The sequence below is a fragment of the Brassica napus genome, chromosome A3 (genome assembly GCF_020379485.1).
Source record: "Brassica napus cultivar Da-Ae chromosome A3, Da-Ae, whole genome shotgun sequence".
In the NCBI taxonomy this organism is placed as follows: Eukaryota; Viridiplantae; Streptophyta; class Magnoliopsida; order Brassicales; family Brassicaceae; genus Brassica; species Brassica napus.
Window position 1 is genome coordinate 24,188,935 of NC_063436.1, and position 15,336 is coordinate 24,204,270.

A 15,336-nucleotide genomic window follows, 5' to 3' on the forward strand; every position below is an offset into this window, starting at 1 on the left:
TATTTCATAAGTTTCAAAAGCTGCTGTACTCATGATTTATATGAAGATAACTTTTAGATCGGTATTTGTCAAAATATTTTTTATAATAATATATCTAGTTTCTATTTTAATTTAAAACTAGATTTTGATCCGCGCTTCAAAAGCGTGGATTTATGGGTTATATACGAAGTTGGATATGAGATAGTATTTTGAGTATTGTTGGGGTCAAAAACGGTCACGACGGAATTACCACCCGAAAATCCTCGGAGATCGTATTTCCGAAAGAGATAGTAAAAAGAAAGAAATAATTTTCGTAAAAAATAACCAATACGAAGTTTTTACGAAGAAGGATCCTTGAAAATTCAAACCAAACAAACCAGGCTCGGTCGTTGCGTAATTACTGCGCATACACGCCGTCCGGTCGCTACGTAGCAACCAAGTCCGGGCCGATATCGGCCGCTGCATAGCGATCGAACGTCCGACCCACTCGGTTGCTACGTAGCGACCAAGCTCGAGCGATTGTCCCGCTCGGTCGCTACGTAGCGACCGAGCGTTCGTCTTACTCGGTCGCTACGTAGCGACCGAGCTTTACGTAGCGACCGAGCGCTCGTCCCGCTCGGTCGCTGCGTAGCGACCGGGCTCGAGCCGATGTTCGGTCGCTGTGTAGCGATTGAACTCTTCCGAACATCGACAGACATCAATCCATGCATTCTCGTCAAACCTTCGAATGCTATCTCCCGAAGACCGTAGCAAGCTCAGTCCATGTTTTCCGCTATTCTAACTCATCGATCAAACTTTGCGGATTAGAAACCACGGAAAATTCGTAGTAAACGTCTCAAGTCGGAAGACGGCCCAAAGGAACCTAAAACACGATTCGAAGCCCATCCTACGATTTCCTAACCAAAAACCCATAAGCCACAGCATGGTTTACGCTTGGTCCACAAGGAAGGATAAATGTCAAGTTTCCGCGGATAAATACGGAAGTTTTGAAGATAATTAGAAAGATCGGGAAAAATAGAATATCTCCATTTTTATGCTATGACGGCTTAAGGGCAGAAGAGTAAAAGCGTAAACCGACCTTGGAGCTAGTATATAAGGAGTCCTAGGCGAGGAGCATGGAGGAGAACTTTTTCAGAGCAAACTTAGCACTTAGAGCAATTTAGGCAATTTTCCGTTTTTTGTTATTTCGAGCTGCGACTCAATTAGGTTTAGCCGTCTTAGGGTTCCTAGAACTAGGAATCTCGCCGACAGCTCTCGAGCCCAGGCTTATACCTTGTTGTAAACGCTCATACGCAAATTCGGAATAAGATCTTCTTTGCTCCCTTTTTTGATTTCTAATTCTTTATCGTTGTTGTTCTCGTGTTTTGATTGCTTGACGTGTGGTAATTAGTAGATATCCGGGTCCTCTGGAAAATTAGGGTTTTCCTAGTTTCCTTATTTAAACGGAAATCGACAGTGCGAATTTCGGTTCCCACAAGTATATTGTGTATTATTATGTTAAAAAATCGGGATTGGGAAAAAGTACCTATTATATTTTTTTGGACCTTCGGGTCTCTGTTGGACTCCGGGTACCCAAAGTACGCGGAATGTTTTGTTTATATTATGTATATTTGATTAATTCATATGTTCACAGTATAAAAATATTATTGTAAATTTTGGATTCACGTTTTCTGTTATAGTTTCAGGTTTTGGGTAAAAGTTCAAAATTTAAAAATATATTTAAAATATTGGATATTTTTGGTTCTCGGGTAAGATTTTGGTCTTTTAGATATTTAGTTATTTATGATATTTGTTTGATTTTGGGTATTTTCGTATTTTGATTTTTTTGGTTTTTTGGATTCTTCAGATCTTTTTGTCCTAAATACTCGAACCGTGCTAAACTCATTACGTAGCCAAATTACATAGTAAATTTTACAAATACTTGAATTATTGACTGAAACTGACCTGGAACTAAAAAGAACCGATCTGAACAAAAAAAAATTTAAACACCTAGTTGGATATAAATGCCCAAGACCTAAAGAACTTGGACCTGAAAGAAACTGATTTATATTTGACATGAAGACCTGAATGCCCAAATATAACCTTTCATTATATTTTTGTGCATTTTATAAAAGTTACATTTGTTCAGTTGGTGAAACTTAAGATTTATTTGAGAGGTTTAATAGTATAGATTTGTAGGTTTTTTGTTGAGCAGTAAAAAAAGATTTGTTGGGTTTTTGATAATTTAAAACTTATCTTAAATACTAAATTGTTATTTATCATTAAAATAAAATTAACATAATATATAATTTTTAAACTTATCTTAATTATAAAGTTAATGAGACATATTTAGAGAAGAGTATAATAAGATTTTTGTGAACCGAATTTATGTGATCATATATATATGGTATAATCTTTTCGTTTACAAAAAGATATGGGTCCAATAAATAAAAGCTTTGACTAAATGATTGTTAGAAAAATTTAAGGTAACATATTGTTTGTCCAAATCAAAGTAAGACCAAAATATTATTAGTTAATGAAAGGGTCCAAACAACTTTTTTAAAGTAGATTTATTAAAACTCCTTCCGTTTTAATAGTATTTTCGTTTACAAAAAGATATGGGTCCAATAAATAAAAGTTTTGATTAAATGATTGTTAGAGAAATTTAAGGTAACATATTGTTTGTCCAAATCAAAGTAAGATCAAAATATTATTAGTTATTGAAAGGGTCCAAACAATTTTTTTAAGTAGATTTATTAAAATTCCTTTCGTTTTAATAGTATTGATGAGTAACATTTTAAATAACTAAACTCACAAAATAACAATTAAGTACACACCTCTAGTTAATTATGATGATCTTTCACCGTAGAGTTTCATATTCTGATATATATGTTTTAGAAAGCACATGTACATCACCATCTAATAAAGATGAACACATAATACTTATCTCTTAGATTTGATTTATGAAACAACATTTTGGTAAAAACAAGTAACTAACCTAAATTGACAAGTGCACAATATGGATAAAAAACTTGGAAACTAAAATGGTGATAAAAATAAATAATTAAAAGAAAATAAATTATTCCTTTATAAATGTACCTATCTCTTCATCAGCACTACCTTCCATTTTTGAAACTTCTCCAAATCTCATACTGTATTTTCCAGAAAGTTATTTTCCCAAGAAAAATAAAACGTTCCTCTTTCTTCATCTCCCCCCCAACAGGTCAGTCTACTATTTTGGTGTTCCCCAATCCTTCCAAACATTATCTTCTTCATTATATTACTTTGTTTCACTTATTTTGGTCCTTATACCAAATCTATGTTCTTCTTTAGTCTCCTTTTTCCTTTTTTATAATTTGATTGTTCTACTATTTTTTAGAGAACAAGCTTCAAAATCCTATATATGATCTTCTTTGCTCTTAAAATTGTCTTTTCACAGTCTAGATTTACTTGTTTCAAAAGATTTGTCCTAATTTCTACTTGTTTTCTTTTCCTTTCTTCCCACACAACCAGATAATTTTTAAAAAGTCTCATGGTTAACGCTTGTTAGGAGAATATGAATTACTTCCTTTATTTTAGTTGTGTGTCGGCAAGAGATTAAATTAAATATTTCTAATATAAATTTGATCTCAACCATAATTCAAACGAATAGAAAATATGACAGATCTGGAGCCTTTTTCAAGAACCTTTGTTCATGCTTTTCTTGGATTCTTGTTTTTGATTGATCAATTTTGCCCTAAATATTCATGGTTTTGTAGCATGTCAAACATGGCCTACCAAATGGAGCTAGGAGGAGATTCCTCTCCACAGAGGAAATCTGCAGGGAGAGGAAAGATCGAAATCAAACGGATCGAGAACACAACAAATCGCCAAGTCACTTTCTGCAAACGCAGAAATGGTTTGCTCAAGAAAGCTTACGAACTCTCTGTTCTTTGTGATGCTGAAGTCACACTCATCGTCTTCTCTAGCCGTGGCCGTCTCTATGAATACTCAAACAACAGGTTATACTTCTTCTGCTCTGTTCTTAGTTTCTAACTAACACTAGTAGATTAATGATTAATTTAGGGTTATGTCAAAACTCGAATCTTAAGTAGGGTTTTCGATCTTCTATGTTAGATTTGATTTGATTCTTACGGTTGGAACCCTCTTATGGGTGGAATAATATTTTACTTTGTCTTGAAGTTTGTGAGAATCTTTGTTGGTACATATAAATGTTTATCGTAATTAACTTGGAAATGATCTAGACCTAGTTCGAATTCATGTTCTTTCTATAATATATATAGGGAATTTGTTATATAATACGAAGTGAAGAAAATGGTACAAAGTTATGGAGATCTGAGCGAGAGTTAGATTATAAATGAAAAAAAAACAATTAGATTTTCTAATGTGGCGTTTTAGATTCAGTTTTGTGGAACTAAGATTCACATTGTTGGGGTTTCTTTCATCACTCATTTCTGTTATATGTAAAAAATTCTGATCACTTTCTATATTTTCTACTAAAAAGTACTTCAAGATTTAGATATATTTTTAGATCTGGTGTTATAATAGGTAAAATCTTGATTTTTATTACTATAAAAGTAAGTTTTGGGAAACAAATTGGGAGAGTAAGGACTATGAGGTCATGTCTTCTGGTTTGTGATCATCCCATCCTCCATTGTTGTTAATTTTCTGTGTCCCTCTTTTCTTCTCTCCTTTCTCTTTCTTTCCTTTCTTATCTTTGCCTCTTTCTCTCTCATGAATTATCATATCATGTATTTGATGCAACCACATGTGAAGACAAATGAGTGTAAAATATGGTAAAATAGATGTTTGAATGTTCATATCTTGAGTGATAGAAATCATGGGAAATGCAATTAGGACAATATGGTCATAAGTTTTTTTTGTCCTATGGATGTTGAGTTTTATTTGTTTAGCTATCGAAAATTTTCAAATAATATCTGAGCTGGAATTACTTAGAAGTGGTCATAGCCAAAAGAATTAAAAAGTTTTTCTACTATTTTGAAATTCAATTCGAATTTCAAGATTCCAAACTCAAACTAGCAAGTACGTAATAGCTATTTCCACATGTAATTTCCCATATTCATTAGTATACACATGAGTTTATCACGTTAAAATAGTTGAAAACATAAAACATTTAAAAATGAAATGGTTTACAGTCAGTTTACCACGTTATAAAAGTCTATTTTTTTCCTAATCGCTTACAGTTGTCAGTTCATGTCCTAAAATATATTTTGCTCATGTCCAAAGAAAATAAAAGCTAACAAAAACTTCCAATCAACCTATCAAAAATTAATCTTCATTTACCTAACAATATCTTTTATTCAGTGGGGACTAAACGTAATCAGAGTTTTGTTTCTCTTTATAACTACTTTCAAGTTTTTTTAGAGATTGGTATTGAGCGCAATGCTAGGTTTGGTCTCTGTAAGATTTGTTGTGTTTGTTACAGAATTTTTGATCACGTCATCACACGGATGTTATTTATTTTATTTATCATTTACATTTATTAGCAGTAAAAAGTTGTGTTAGTTTCAGTTCTTGACTTCTGACAAAAATGTGTATGTCATGTTGAATTAATTTGGAAAGTACTTATAAATTCACATTTGGACAATACCCATTGTAATTATTCCTCCTAATGAAAGCAAAATAAAAATTGACTTCATATTAGGTGTATATATACACCAAGAAAATACACAAAGAGACAAATAAATAAGGATATACTTAATATGTTTCATATGTCTAAGAAGTAAAAGATTAATGATCACTAATTCAATAAATCTGGTATAGATACATTTATGCAATTTATGTTTGGTGTAGATACATTTATGCATTTTCTGTTTCTTGTTTTTAATATATGTTTTTGTATTGTCTAGAGTCTAGACAGCTAAAGTTAGGGCTTTTCTCATTTTCTCTCTCTTTATGGGCAGAGAAGAAAGTGGGTTTTTTCGTACGGGTCCACTTAATTAAGTCTTTACAGAAAATAAAATTAAATACAGTCTTTGTTTTGCCGTCTGTGATTCCAAAATGGACGGCAGTGATTCCTCCATCGAAGGTTCAGACATCATAGTCTATGATATGTCATCGTACTTAGTATGTATATGATGTATTGTGTACATAAAACTCAAAAAAAAAAAAAAATTGTGTAGAATAATATAATGATATTCTAAATAAGGAAAGAATGGAACGTTGTGATGTTACTCGGACAAGTCATATGGTTACATCACAGTTACCAAGTTAAATTAATCCGATGGTTAACAATTTAAAACTATCAAATGTCTACTGGGTTTACCAATATGTAATGGTTTTTCGACACGTGTCACATGTCTAAAACCCTAGACATGTTCAAACCAATCTTGTCACTCTAATTTTTCCAGCATGGCATTTGCAACCCAATCACTAGCTCGGTAACTTTAAGGTTTCAGAGGAACAAGGGTTCCTATTTTTTTTATAAAACGAGTCTTTTTACTTGTTACAACTTTACATTTTAATTATCTTCTTATATCTATTATTTTCTTCACACCATGTGTCACGTTATGTCTCATTGTTCTGACTCATAAGAACTAATGTTAGCTTTTGAGGTTTCGTATTAAAATCACTTAACTGAGCAAGTGGGCGATTTGACCCTTACAGTTATTTTTGTAAATGCTGATTTAAGCGTAAATTGAATTTTTAAACTTCTAATTAACTTATCAATTCCTTAACAAAACTGTTTTTTAAACAGAAAAGAAATAATTGTGACCTTAACAAAACTGTTGCAGTGTAAAAGGGACAATCGAGAGGTACAAGAAGGCAATATCGGATAATACTAACACCGGAACCGTGGCAGAAATTAACGGACAGGTAAAGTTAAGACTACTCATATGAAGTCCCCCCCCCCCCCGGCCCAAATTTGCTTATTAATATGCCATTTATAATAAATTTTATACTTTTTCTGTTCAAGTATTACCAACAAGAATCGGCCAAATTGCGTCAACAAATTATCAGCATACAAAACTCGAACAGGTTAATATTACCTAAATAACTTGAAATTGATTAATTAAACTATTTTTTATTAACTATCTGATATATTAATACTTTTGAAAACTTAATTAGGCAATTGATGGGTGAGACAATAGGGTCAATGTCTCCCAAAGAGCTTAGGAATTTGGAAGGCAGGTTAGACAGAAGTATTAATCGAATCCGATCCAAGAAGGTAATTTTATTTAGTAAATATTCTCCGAAATCAAATTGTTTCCTACAAAATTATTTATTTATATATTCATGTTTGCTAAATTTATAAATTATACTTTAAAATGTTTTTGCAGAATGAACTCTTATTCGCTGAAATTGACTACATGCAGAAGCGAGTAAGGCACATCTTATTATTTCCATTGTTAATCTTTATATATATGATAATTTGGCTCACTTCATTTGTAATGAAAGTCTATGCAGGAAGTTGATTTGCATAGTGAGAACCAGCTTCTTCGTGCTAAGGTAGATTCAGACTGTCTTGATTTGTTTTAACGTCCAAACGATTCGTTTCTACATATATAACACCAAAATTTTTTTTTTAAATAATGAAATACCAAACAAATATCTATCATATATTTGGTATAGATAGCTGAAAATGAGAGGAACAATTCAAGTATGAATCTTATGCCAGGAGGATACGAACAGACTATGCAGCCGCCTCAAACGCAATCTCAACCGTTTGATTCACGGAACTATTTCCAAGTCGCTGCATTGCAGCCTAACAATCACCATTACTCATCCGCAGGTCGCCAAGACCAAACCGCTCTTCAGTTAGTGTAAGAAAACAAATATTGGTGTTGGATGATCAAAGCCACTCTTCAGCATTGATTTGATCAAAAATTAACTTCGTTTCATTTTTTTTTGCAGGTAATATTGGGTGGAAGCCTTCAGGGACGAGGAGTGAATAAGAACCAGGGATTAGGTTAAGGAATGAGCAATATAAAGCTAATGCAGTGTTATTATAAATGTGTAATATCTATATTTATATTTCACGAGTGTTGTGTCAGTGATTTCTATACTTATTTAAATTGCTTATGGCGATGTGAAATTCTACCTTAAAGACATGTCATTAATGTGTATAAGTGTATAACTGTATTTTTAGTTCAAATGTTTTACTTTACCAATTCATGCCCTTTTGTTTTGCTTGATGGCTCGATATCTACTCTTAGAACAAATAGTGCTCATTGTCAAGCTTATTTTCCATGCCTTCCTTTCTAGATTTGGAGGGAATGCAACATCTGGCCCCATTGCTAGGAATCTCAACCAGGAACTGTACTTAGTGATGGTCCATCTATACTAAATTTTCTGTATTAATCCTCTTGTTTCTTAGAAACCTTTTGAAAACATTTAGTGTCTTATTATTCAACTAGTATACCCTTTACACTTAAATTTTCTACATTTAAAGCGTAACTGAACTAAAAGTTTTAATATTTAACCAAAAATATCATCAAATTACCGTTTCACTCTGGTTTTCAATTCCATTTCAACTTATGTCTAGCTTGAATTTATGGGTCATATATTAGATTTTAAACATCAAAACACTGGGCTAGGCCCGTTTTCCTCTCATGCGTTTCAAAACAAGAATATTCAAAAGGAAGTTATCGTTTTCAACACGTAAATGTGTGTTATGACAGAACAACATCCAATGAAAAGTTAAGTTGGTGCTTGGTTTAGATCTATGCTAACAAAGATCGTCAAAACATCCCAAATTTTTAATCATACATAAAAAAAAAAGAACAGAAAATTCATGTCATTATAGAGAACAATGATACATTAGCTCCACAACACAAACAATTCTTCTGCAACAAAAAATAACACAAGTATCAAACACAAGCAAAAGATTATATATCTCTCTCTTTTTCTCTTTGTCTGTGTGGAGTAAGTTTCATGAACTAGAGCATAGCAAGCTGCTGGATATCATAAGGGTGAGCATCAGATGGAGATTCTCTCCTAAAAGATCGACTACCGATCACGATATTCGCTGCTTCTCCCGGATGAAACGCGTCCCAGAACACAAACTCATCCCTGTTCAGACATGGAGCTTGACCTGGAAGACAAGTTATCTGTCCATTGTTCCTCCCTACTCCACAACATCCCGCGTTCGTCACCCTAAACCCTGAAACCATTAATGTAAACTAATCAAAAAAATGTTTCAGGCAACTACAAATCCCATCGTGTTATGGTTTAAGAAGGTGAGACTCTTACCATAGCGAGAAGGATTAGCTACCATGTCTTGGAAGATACCATAAGCATTGATGTAAGTGAACTTAGCGTCTCGTGTGTTTTGGTTGAAATAGTCCACCAGAGACACGAGCTTGCTGTTGAAGATCCTGTTTGCTGAGTTGATCCTTTCGTCACAAGTCGTCCCGTCTCTGCTGTTCTGCGCCAGCTCGTTAGGGCTACATCCTATTGCGCCGATACCAATTAACGCAAACTTCCTCGCTCCATTGTTATACAATATCTACTCCAAACCAAACAAAAAAACAGAGGAAACAGAGTATATAGAAACATTAGACACAAAAACAAAGTATATGGAAACAGAGGATATAGCACGAGTAAATGAATATACCCTGAGTTGCTCGGTGTATCGGTTGATGAGATCGTTGGCAAAGGAATCTGGAGAGTACTGGTTACCGGTGGAGTAGTATAGAGGCATAAAGTAGTTGTTGAGATAGTCGTTACTTCCCAAACCGATCGAGTAGATGCATTTACTTAGGTAATTAGCAGCTTCGTTCTCGTCTCCGAGAATGTTCACCACTTGCGACACAGTGTTCACGTGATTAGCTACTTGCCCTGCAAACGTTATTCTAGCTCCCTGAAACCAAACAAAAGTGGAAAGACAGTTATGCTTCCTAGTCAAGAAACTTAAACCCTAAAAGTGATTGAATGACTTACCAGCTGACGGCCGGTTTCTTCTCGGACTCCGGCAGCTGCAGAAGCGTAGTTCACTCCTCGTAGGATGTCTTCCCCGCTTGCTTGAGAATATGGTGTAATGTAGTCATCGAAACCAAGAAGCTCAGCTTTTCAACGAAAACACAACAAGTTAGTTGTTTTTTTTTGTTTTCAGTAACATGTTTTTTTGGACAAAATAAGAAATAACAGAAAAAGGGTGTTGTTATAAGATTACTGATGACATCGACGGTTGTTTTGCCGTTACAGAACCTGCCGGTTGGACCAAACTGGAAGTCGATGCCGTAAGGGAAGTAGTCAGCTCTTGCTAAGGACTGAAGCTGATTGTTGTTTCCACTATCAACCAAAGAATCACCAAATATGAAGTAACACGGTGCTATTGGTTCACCTATAGCCACGTTCAAGACCATAGCTACTACCATCATCATAATCATTACACAAACTCTAGCCATCTCTCTGGAAAAACCTTATCCGGTAAAAGAGAGAGAGAGTGCGTGAAGAAGAGGAGAGAGACTTGTCTGAGAACGTGAAGAATGTAAATGGGTGTATATAATAGAGGTCAGAAGAATATGGAGGGAATTACAAAAGAACAATAAAAAAAAAAAAGTTTTGAGCTTTTGATAGTTGGAGAAGCATTTAATGTCACGCGGTGATAATGTTTTGTGTAGATATGTAAAGTAACTCTATAAATATGGATCTAGAAACAGAAAGAGTGTAGCAGAGTTATTAATACTCTGTTTCTTAAAGTACTCAGGGCCAACTTGTATGTAATAAGTCTGTTATTACACTTTGCCAGAAAAATTAAGAAACTTTATCTTAAGAGGGAACTACATGTTTCAATCATGATTGGATTGTTGATGGGTTATTTAAAGTATTAGGAAGTTGATATTTGAAACCAAGATTGAGATGGTGGCAATGACCTTTTTTTTTTTTTGCTAAAATTTGGTCCAATGGTGACAATGACTTACTCTTTTGTTTAGCTTGTTTTGCTATAGATGGCAAATTGTAATCAAATCATGAGATGTGAGTGAGGGCCACTTGCATAATCTTGATCATGTGTCCTGTGTCCTGGGATTGTGGCTATCTAACGGTTAAGACTTATCATGGTTGGCTTTGAGGGTGAGGTATGGATGTATGTATTAATGGAGGTAGATGGAAGAAACATTAAATGGGAAGAGGAAGAGACACTATGTCATGAAGATGATCATCATGATAAATAAAATATGGTAGTTGGAGTTCATAAATTATTTGTCTTTGTTCATGCTTCTTGTTCAGTGATAAATAAACAAAGTAATCACTTTGGGACACAGATTCAAGTTTACTGTACTTAGTAGCCACCAAAAGAATTAACAAAGACGAAATTAGAATAGGGTTGGTAAATAATGAAGATAGAATGGAGCATTTAAAGAATGATAAATGAAGTTGTTGTTATAATGTGACTTTGAAGTTTTGAAGTCAGTGGTACATAAATTTGAAGCATGATCTTGTGGGGTTTTGGGACAGGGTAAGTTAGTTAAGCAGCCACTCTGGAATCTTTACCAAAATAAAGAACCCATTAAAAAAAAAAGATAAGAACAGAAGAAATGATCATGTCTACACCAACCACATGCAAGTATTTATGAACACTACAAAGCATGAGTGTCATTTAACACTGACAATTCATTTGTTTTATCAAGAAAAAGGATAAGTTTATTAATGTAGATTCTTTCTACCATCTTCTTGGTGAATTAACAGTTTAGCTATCACAATCAGGATTTAAGAGCTTTGGGGTAATGTTTTTCACTAGACTACTCAACTCGTGACACCATCGATAGCAACACTTGCACTTGAGGCATAGGAAGTCATGTTGCTTACTTGAATCACACGGTGCCATTGGCTTGTCTTAAAAGCTCCATAAACAGCCTCATTTTCATTTGGGAGTCCATATAGCTGCTACTTGAGAGCTGTAACCATCATGGAATGCTTTATTACCGTTCTATGATGTGCTTTCTTCCCTGACTTTATGTATCTCTTTCCTACAATAAAAAAAAAACAAAACTTACTAACTAAACAACCAAAACAAGAAAATGTGCACTTGTAGTTTGGTGGTTTGTAGTTTGGTGGTTTGTAGTTTGGTGGTGATTAACTTTAGGGCAAAAGCCCAATACGGTGAAGACAAAAGGGTTCGAGTTCCTGTCATTAGGGAATTAACATTTCAGCATCACCATAAATATAAAACTGACATGTGGTAACATATGATTAGTTTAGACCACTTATGTGGACCATGATACCTTTGTATAATTCAAAAAAAAAACAAGACAAGAAAATGTAAGCAGTTACTCAGGAGAGATACGGAACCATACTTTAGTCAAAACTACAAATATCACTTGTTTGATTCAAGAACTGATGAAGAAGATCAATGGAACTCACTGATATGCAAGGGGAATCCCAGGAGATTCAATACAAGTTACAGAGCGCCATTACTGTTCTGATTGAAGATTTTTTATAAAAGGAACGGTGCAAATTGATTCAGGGTTTATAGATTCGAATTCAAGTGATGATTGATGATCAGAAGAAGCAATTTGGCAAGCCGAGGCAATTCTGTTAATTAAATTACTACACCGACTAATAACCGAAACAATTTTGGTTAAAATATTAAGTCAACCTGATAATTTAGAATGTATATATTGGGCTTTTAAATTAAATATGGGCCTTATTTGAACAATTTTCAGCATTGCTTATTGCTTCCTAATTGTTTACGACTGAAGATGCTTTGACTCTAATGCAGCGGTTGGAGTTCCTCGGTCACTCGGTGTCTGATTATCTAGGACATATGATCTACTATTGTTTTAGTAAACCAAAGCAAGTTGGTTTAACCCCTTTTTTAAATGATTAGACCGTGTGTATGTGTTCAAAAAAAGACCGTTTATATATATACATAAAGACGTGCATCACTATTTCTTTTTTTTTGGGTCAAAGTAGCATAAGTTTAAGAAAGACTTCTCTTTTACATATGATACATAACAAATTATATTTTAATCATCCATTAGTTTTACTTGAATTGATCGTTTAAAATTCTAGTTCAACAGTATTAGATTTCATTTTTTAGAGTATGTGATCCGTGATATTGATTGCGTTGATTAGGACGCTTTGAGGTGTTTCATTTTAGTACATGACTAGTATTGATCCCGTGCGTACGCACGTTAAAAAAATTGTTAAATAAAACCAAATTTCAGTTATATATACACTGAAAATTACATGTTTAGTCAAAAATGTTAACACATTTATCATTGACTAAACATATGAAAAACAGTTTAATTTGTTTATAAAAAATCACATCGATTAAAATTAGCTCTTGGAGCACAAATATTAGTTTGAAGTTCTTGAACAAAACTGTTTTATGATTAGTCGCTACAGTAGATCCTAATCCGGTTGATGCGCTTACATTGTAATCAACCAAAGAGGCTCTCATTCTTGCTGACTTATTTTATGCCATTGAAGGCCTTGAAACCTGCAGGTGGAAGTCCATTTTCAGCAAAACTGATATCTTCTATATAATTCTCAACCAAGATATATGAAATCAGATTGCAGTCTTATCACGTTTTAGTTGCAAACTATGAGCAGTAAGGAACATTAAATAAACCCATACCTCTGTTATGATAGTTTAATGTCTAGAATCTGCAATGAGCTTTTACCTATTGAACTTAACTCCTTTTTTTGAGCAACTGAACTTAACTCCTTTTAGAGCCAAATCACACTATAGTCTATCATTCTTCCCAATATCACACTTTGAAAAATCATACTATTCGGCAATATATGAATAAGGAAAGCCTAAATAGATTACAATTTAATTTAAATATCAACGAAATCGAAAGTTCAAAAGAACCTCATTCCCAAGAGTATTAGAAAAGTACAAATTATAGATTGGTCATTTTCTAGCTTACCAATACCTTATTTACTCATTACAAAAAAAACACTTTATTTTGTATCTACATCTGCATATAAAAAATACAGTAAACAATTGAAAAAATATTTAGTAAATTCTAAAATTAATTTACTCATTAGCTTGAGAATAGATGATCTTTAGTACTTAAAGTATGATGCTATACCTTTTAAACTAAATAACATAACTGATAAGCAATACATCAGACATGACTAAACCATGCAAACTCGATTAAATACTCTAATCTAAATGATATGTGGATGTGAAAGCATAATTAAGAAATTATATGTACATGCGAGAAAGAGAACGTAACAAATACCTTTGAGATTAATAATAAGTTGAAGAATAATTTGAGATATCAAACACCTGAAACCAAAAAAAAATATTGATACCAGCGACTATGGAGCATTTTACCAAGAAACTGAAACAATTAACAAATACATGCAGTTAATATACCTCTGTTAATTTGTTTGAGAATTTAATCGTTGTTCCCCATGATGGGCAGCAACAATTTTGTCATCTTCAACACTTCATGTTTCTCTAGTCCCTATAACTGTACATAAACCAAACTTTTAACAGCACTCTGAAACATTACATTTATAGGGGGAAAAAGTGTAGTACTCTTTATCATATTTTCAAAGGTGTTTTCAATCTATACCCTGCTATATTTTACGGTGCCTTTAACGATATGATAGTGATACCTTTGATCAAAAGGCATTCTTGTGATTTTACCTCATCTGCCTCTGCTTTTTATTTTCCTCTTCCTCTCTTTCTTGTGGGTCTCTAGCAATTCATATCATTCTTATCAAACATATCCACCCTTTCTAGAACTTTCTTGACTCTAGAATGGATCAGATGAGCCAATATGTTTCTCCGATGAAGCCTGCGAAACTGCACACAGAGTAAGATAGCCTCGCCGGGATCTATGGGTTACTGATATCGTTTACTCAGAGATGTACCTCTGCACTGGCCCAGGGCATTCAATATGGAAATTAAAAAAAGGAGCATATTTTTGTTATTGAATTAAGGTTTTGAAATCAAAGACGGGAGCATATTTCTGTTATTGATTGATTTTGAGTTTTCTATATCGAATCGAAGAGATAGGAATGCGAAAAGAGAAAAATCGTGGACAAAGAAAATAGGTCGTGGATTAGATCATGGGTTGTTTAGTATTTTTTTCATAGGCGTTTTCTAGGTTTATTTGATTTTTTTTAAAAACAATTGTAAACAAATATTACATGGCAAAATAAGATTGGTTGAGTGACTTGTGCTTTAGTATATAAAGGATGACTATCGTCTAAAACCATCTCCCAATCAGGGGTGGATCCAAGATGAGATTTAGTATGGGGCACAATTGCACAAAGCTATTTTCTGATAATTGAAAGCTTATTATATATGTAGTTGATTAAATTTAGTATTTTCTCCGTATTAGAATGATCCGTGTTTTAGAAAAAATATTGTTTCTAAAAAATTCTTATTTTACTTTTTCAATGTATGTAATAATGGCAAATTGTAAATTTTAAATACATTAATTATAT

General features: G+C 33.5%; 2 protein-coding genes across 8 annotated transcripts; one reads left to right on the forward strand and one right to left on the reverse strand.

The window, feature by feature from the left end:
* Positions 1 to 3,059: 3,059 nt before the first annotated feature.
* LOC106444428 (floral homeotic protein AGAMOUS-like) lies at positions 3,060 to 8,094 on the forward strand. 7 transcript variants are annotated; one of them, XM_048776870.1, is made up of 9 exons: positions 3,060 to 3,181; positions 3,717 to 3,959; positions 6,714 to 6,795; positions 6,896 to 6,957; positions 7,048 to 7,147; positions 7,260 to 7,301; positions 7,378 to 7,428; positions 7,552 to 7,742; positions 7,834 to 8,094. In XM_048776870.1, the coding sequence occupies exons 2-9, from the start codon at positions 3,718 to 3,720 to the stop codon at positions 7,835 to 7,837; spliced, it is 774 nt and encodes a 257-aa protein (XP_048632827.1). In that variant the 5' UTR covers positions 3,060 to 3,181; position 3,717; the 3' UTR covers positions 7,838 to 8,094. The 7 variants fall into 7 exon arrangements, with proteins under 7 accessions (XP_048632827.1, XP_048632828.1, XP_048632825.1 ...); XM_048776871.1 differs by having other exon boundaries at positions 7,387 to 7,428; XM_048776868.1 differs by lacking the exon at positions 3,060 to 3,181 and having other exon boundaries at positions 3,230 to 3,959; positions 7,598 to 7,742.
* Positions 8,095 to 8,657: 563 nt separating this feature from the next.
* On the reverse strand, positions 8,658 to 10,462 carry LOC106440322 (GDSL esterase/lipase At4g18970). The gene is made up of 5 exons (XM_013881963.3): positions 10,094 to 10,462; positions 9,862 to 9,986; positions 9,536 to 9,781; positions 9,172 to 9,427; positions 8,658 to 9,082 (listed from the first exon to the last, which is right to left on the reverse strand). Exons 1-5 carry the CDS (start codon positions 10,326 to 10,328, stop codon positions 8,859 to 8,861), a joined length of 1,086 nt encoding a protein of 361 aa, XP_013737417.2. The 5' UTR covers positions 10,329 to 10,462; the 3' UTR covers positions 8,658 to 8,858.
* Positions 10,463 to 15,336: the final 4,874 nt, after the last annotated feature.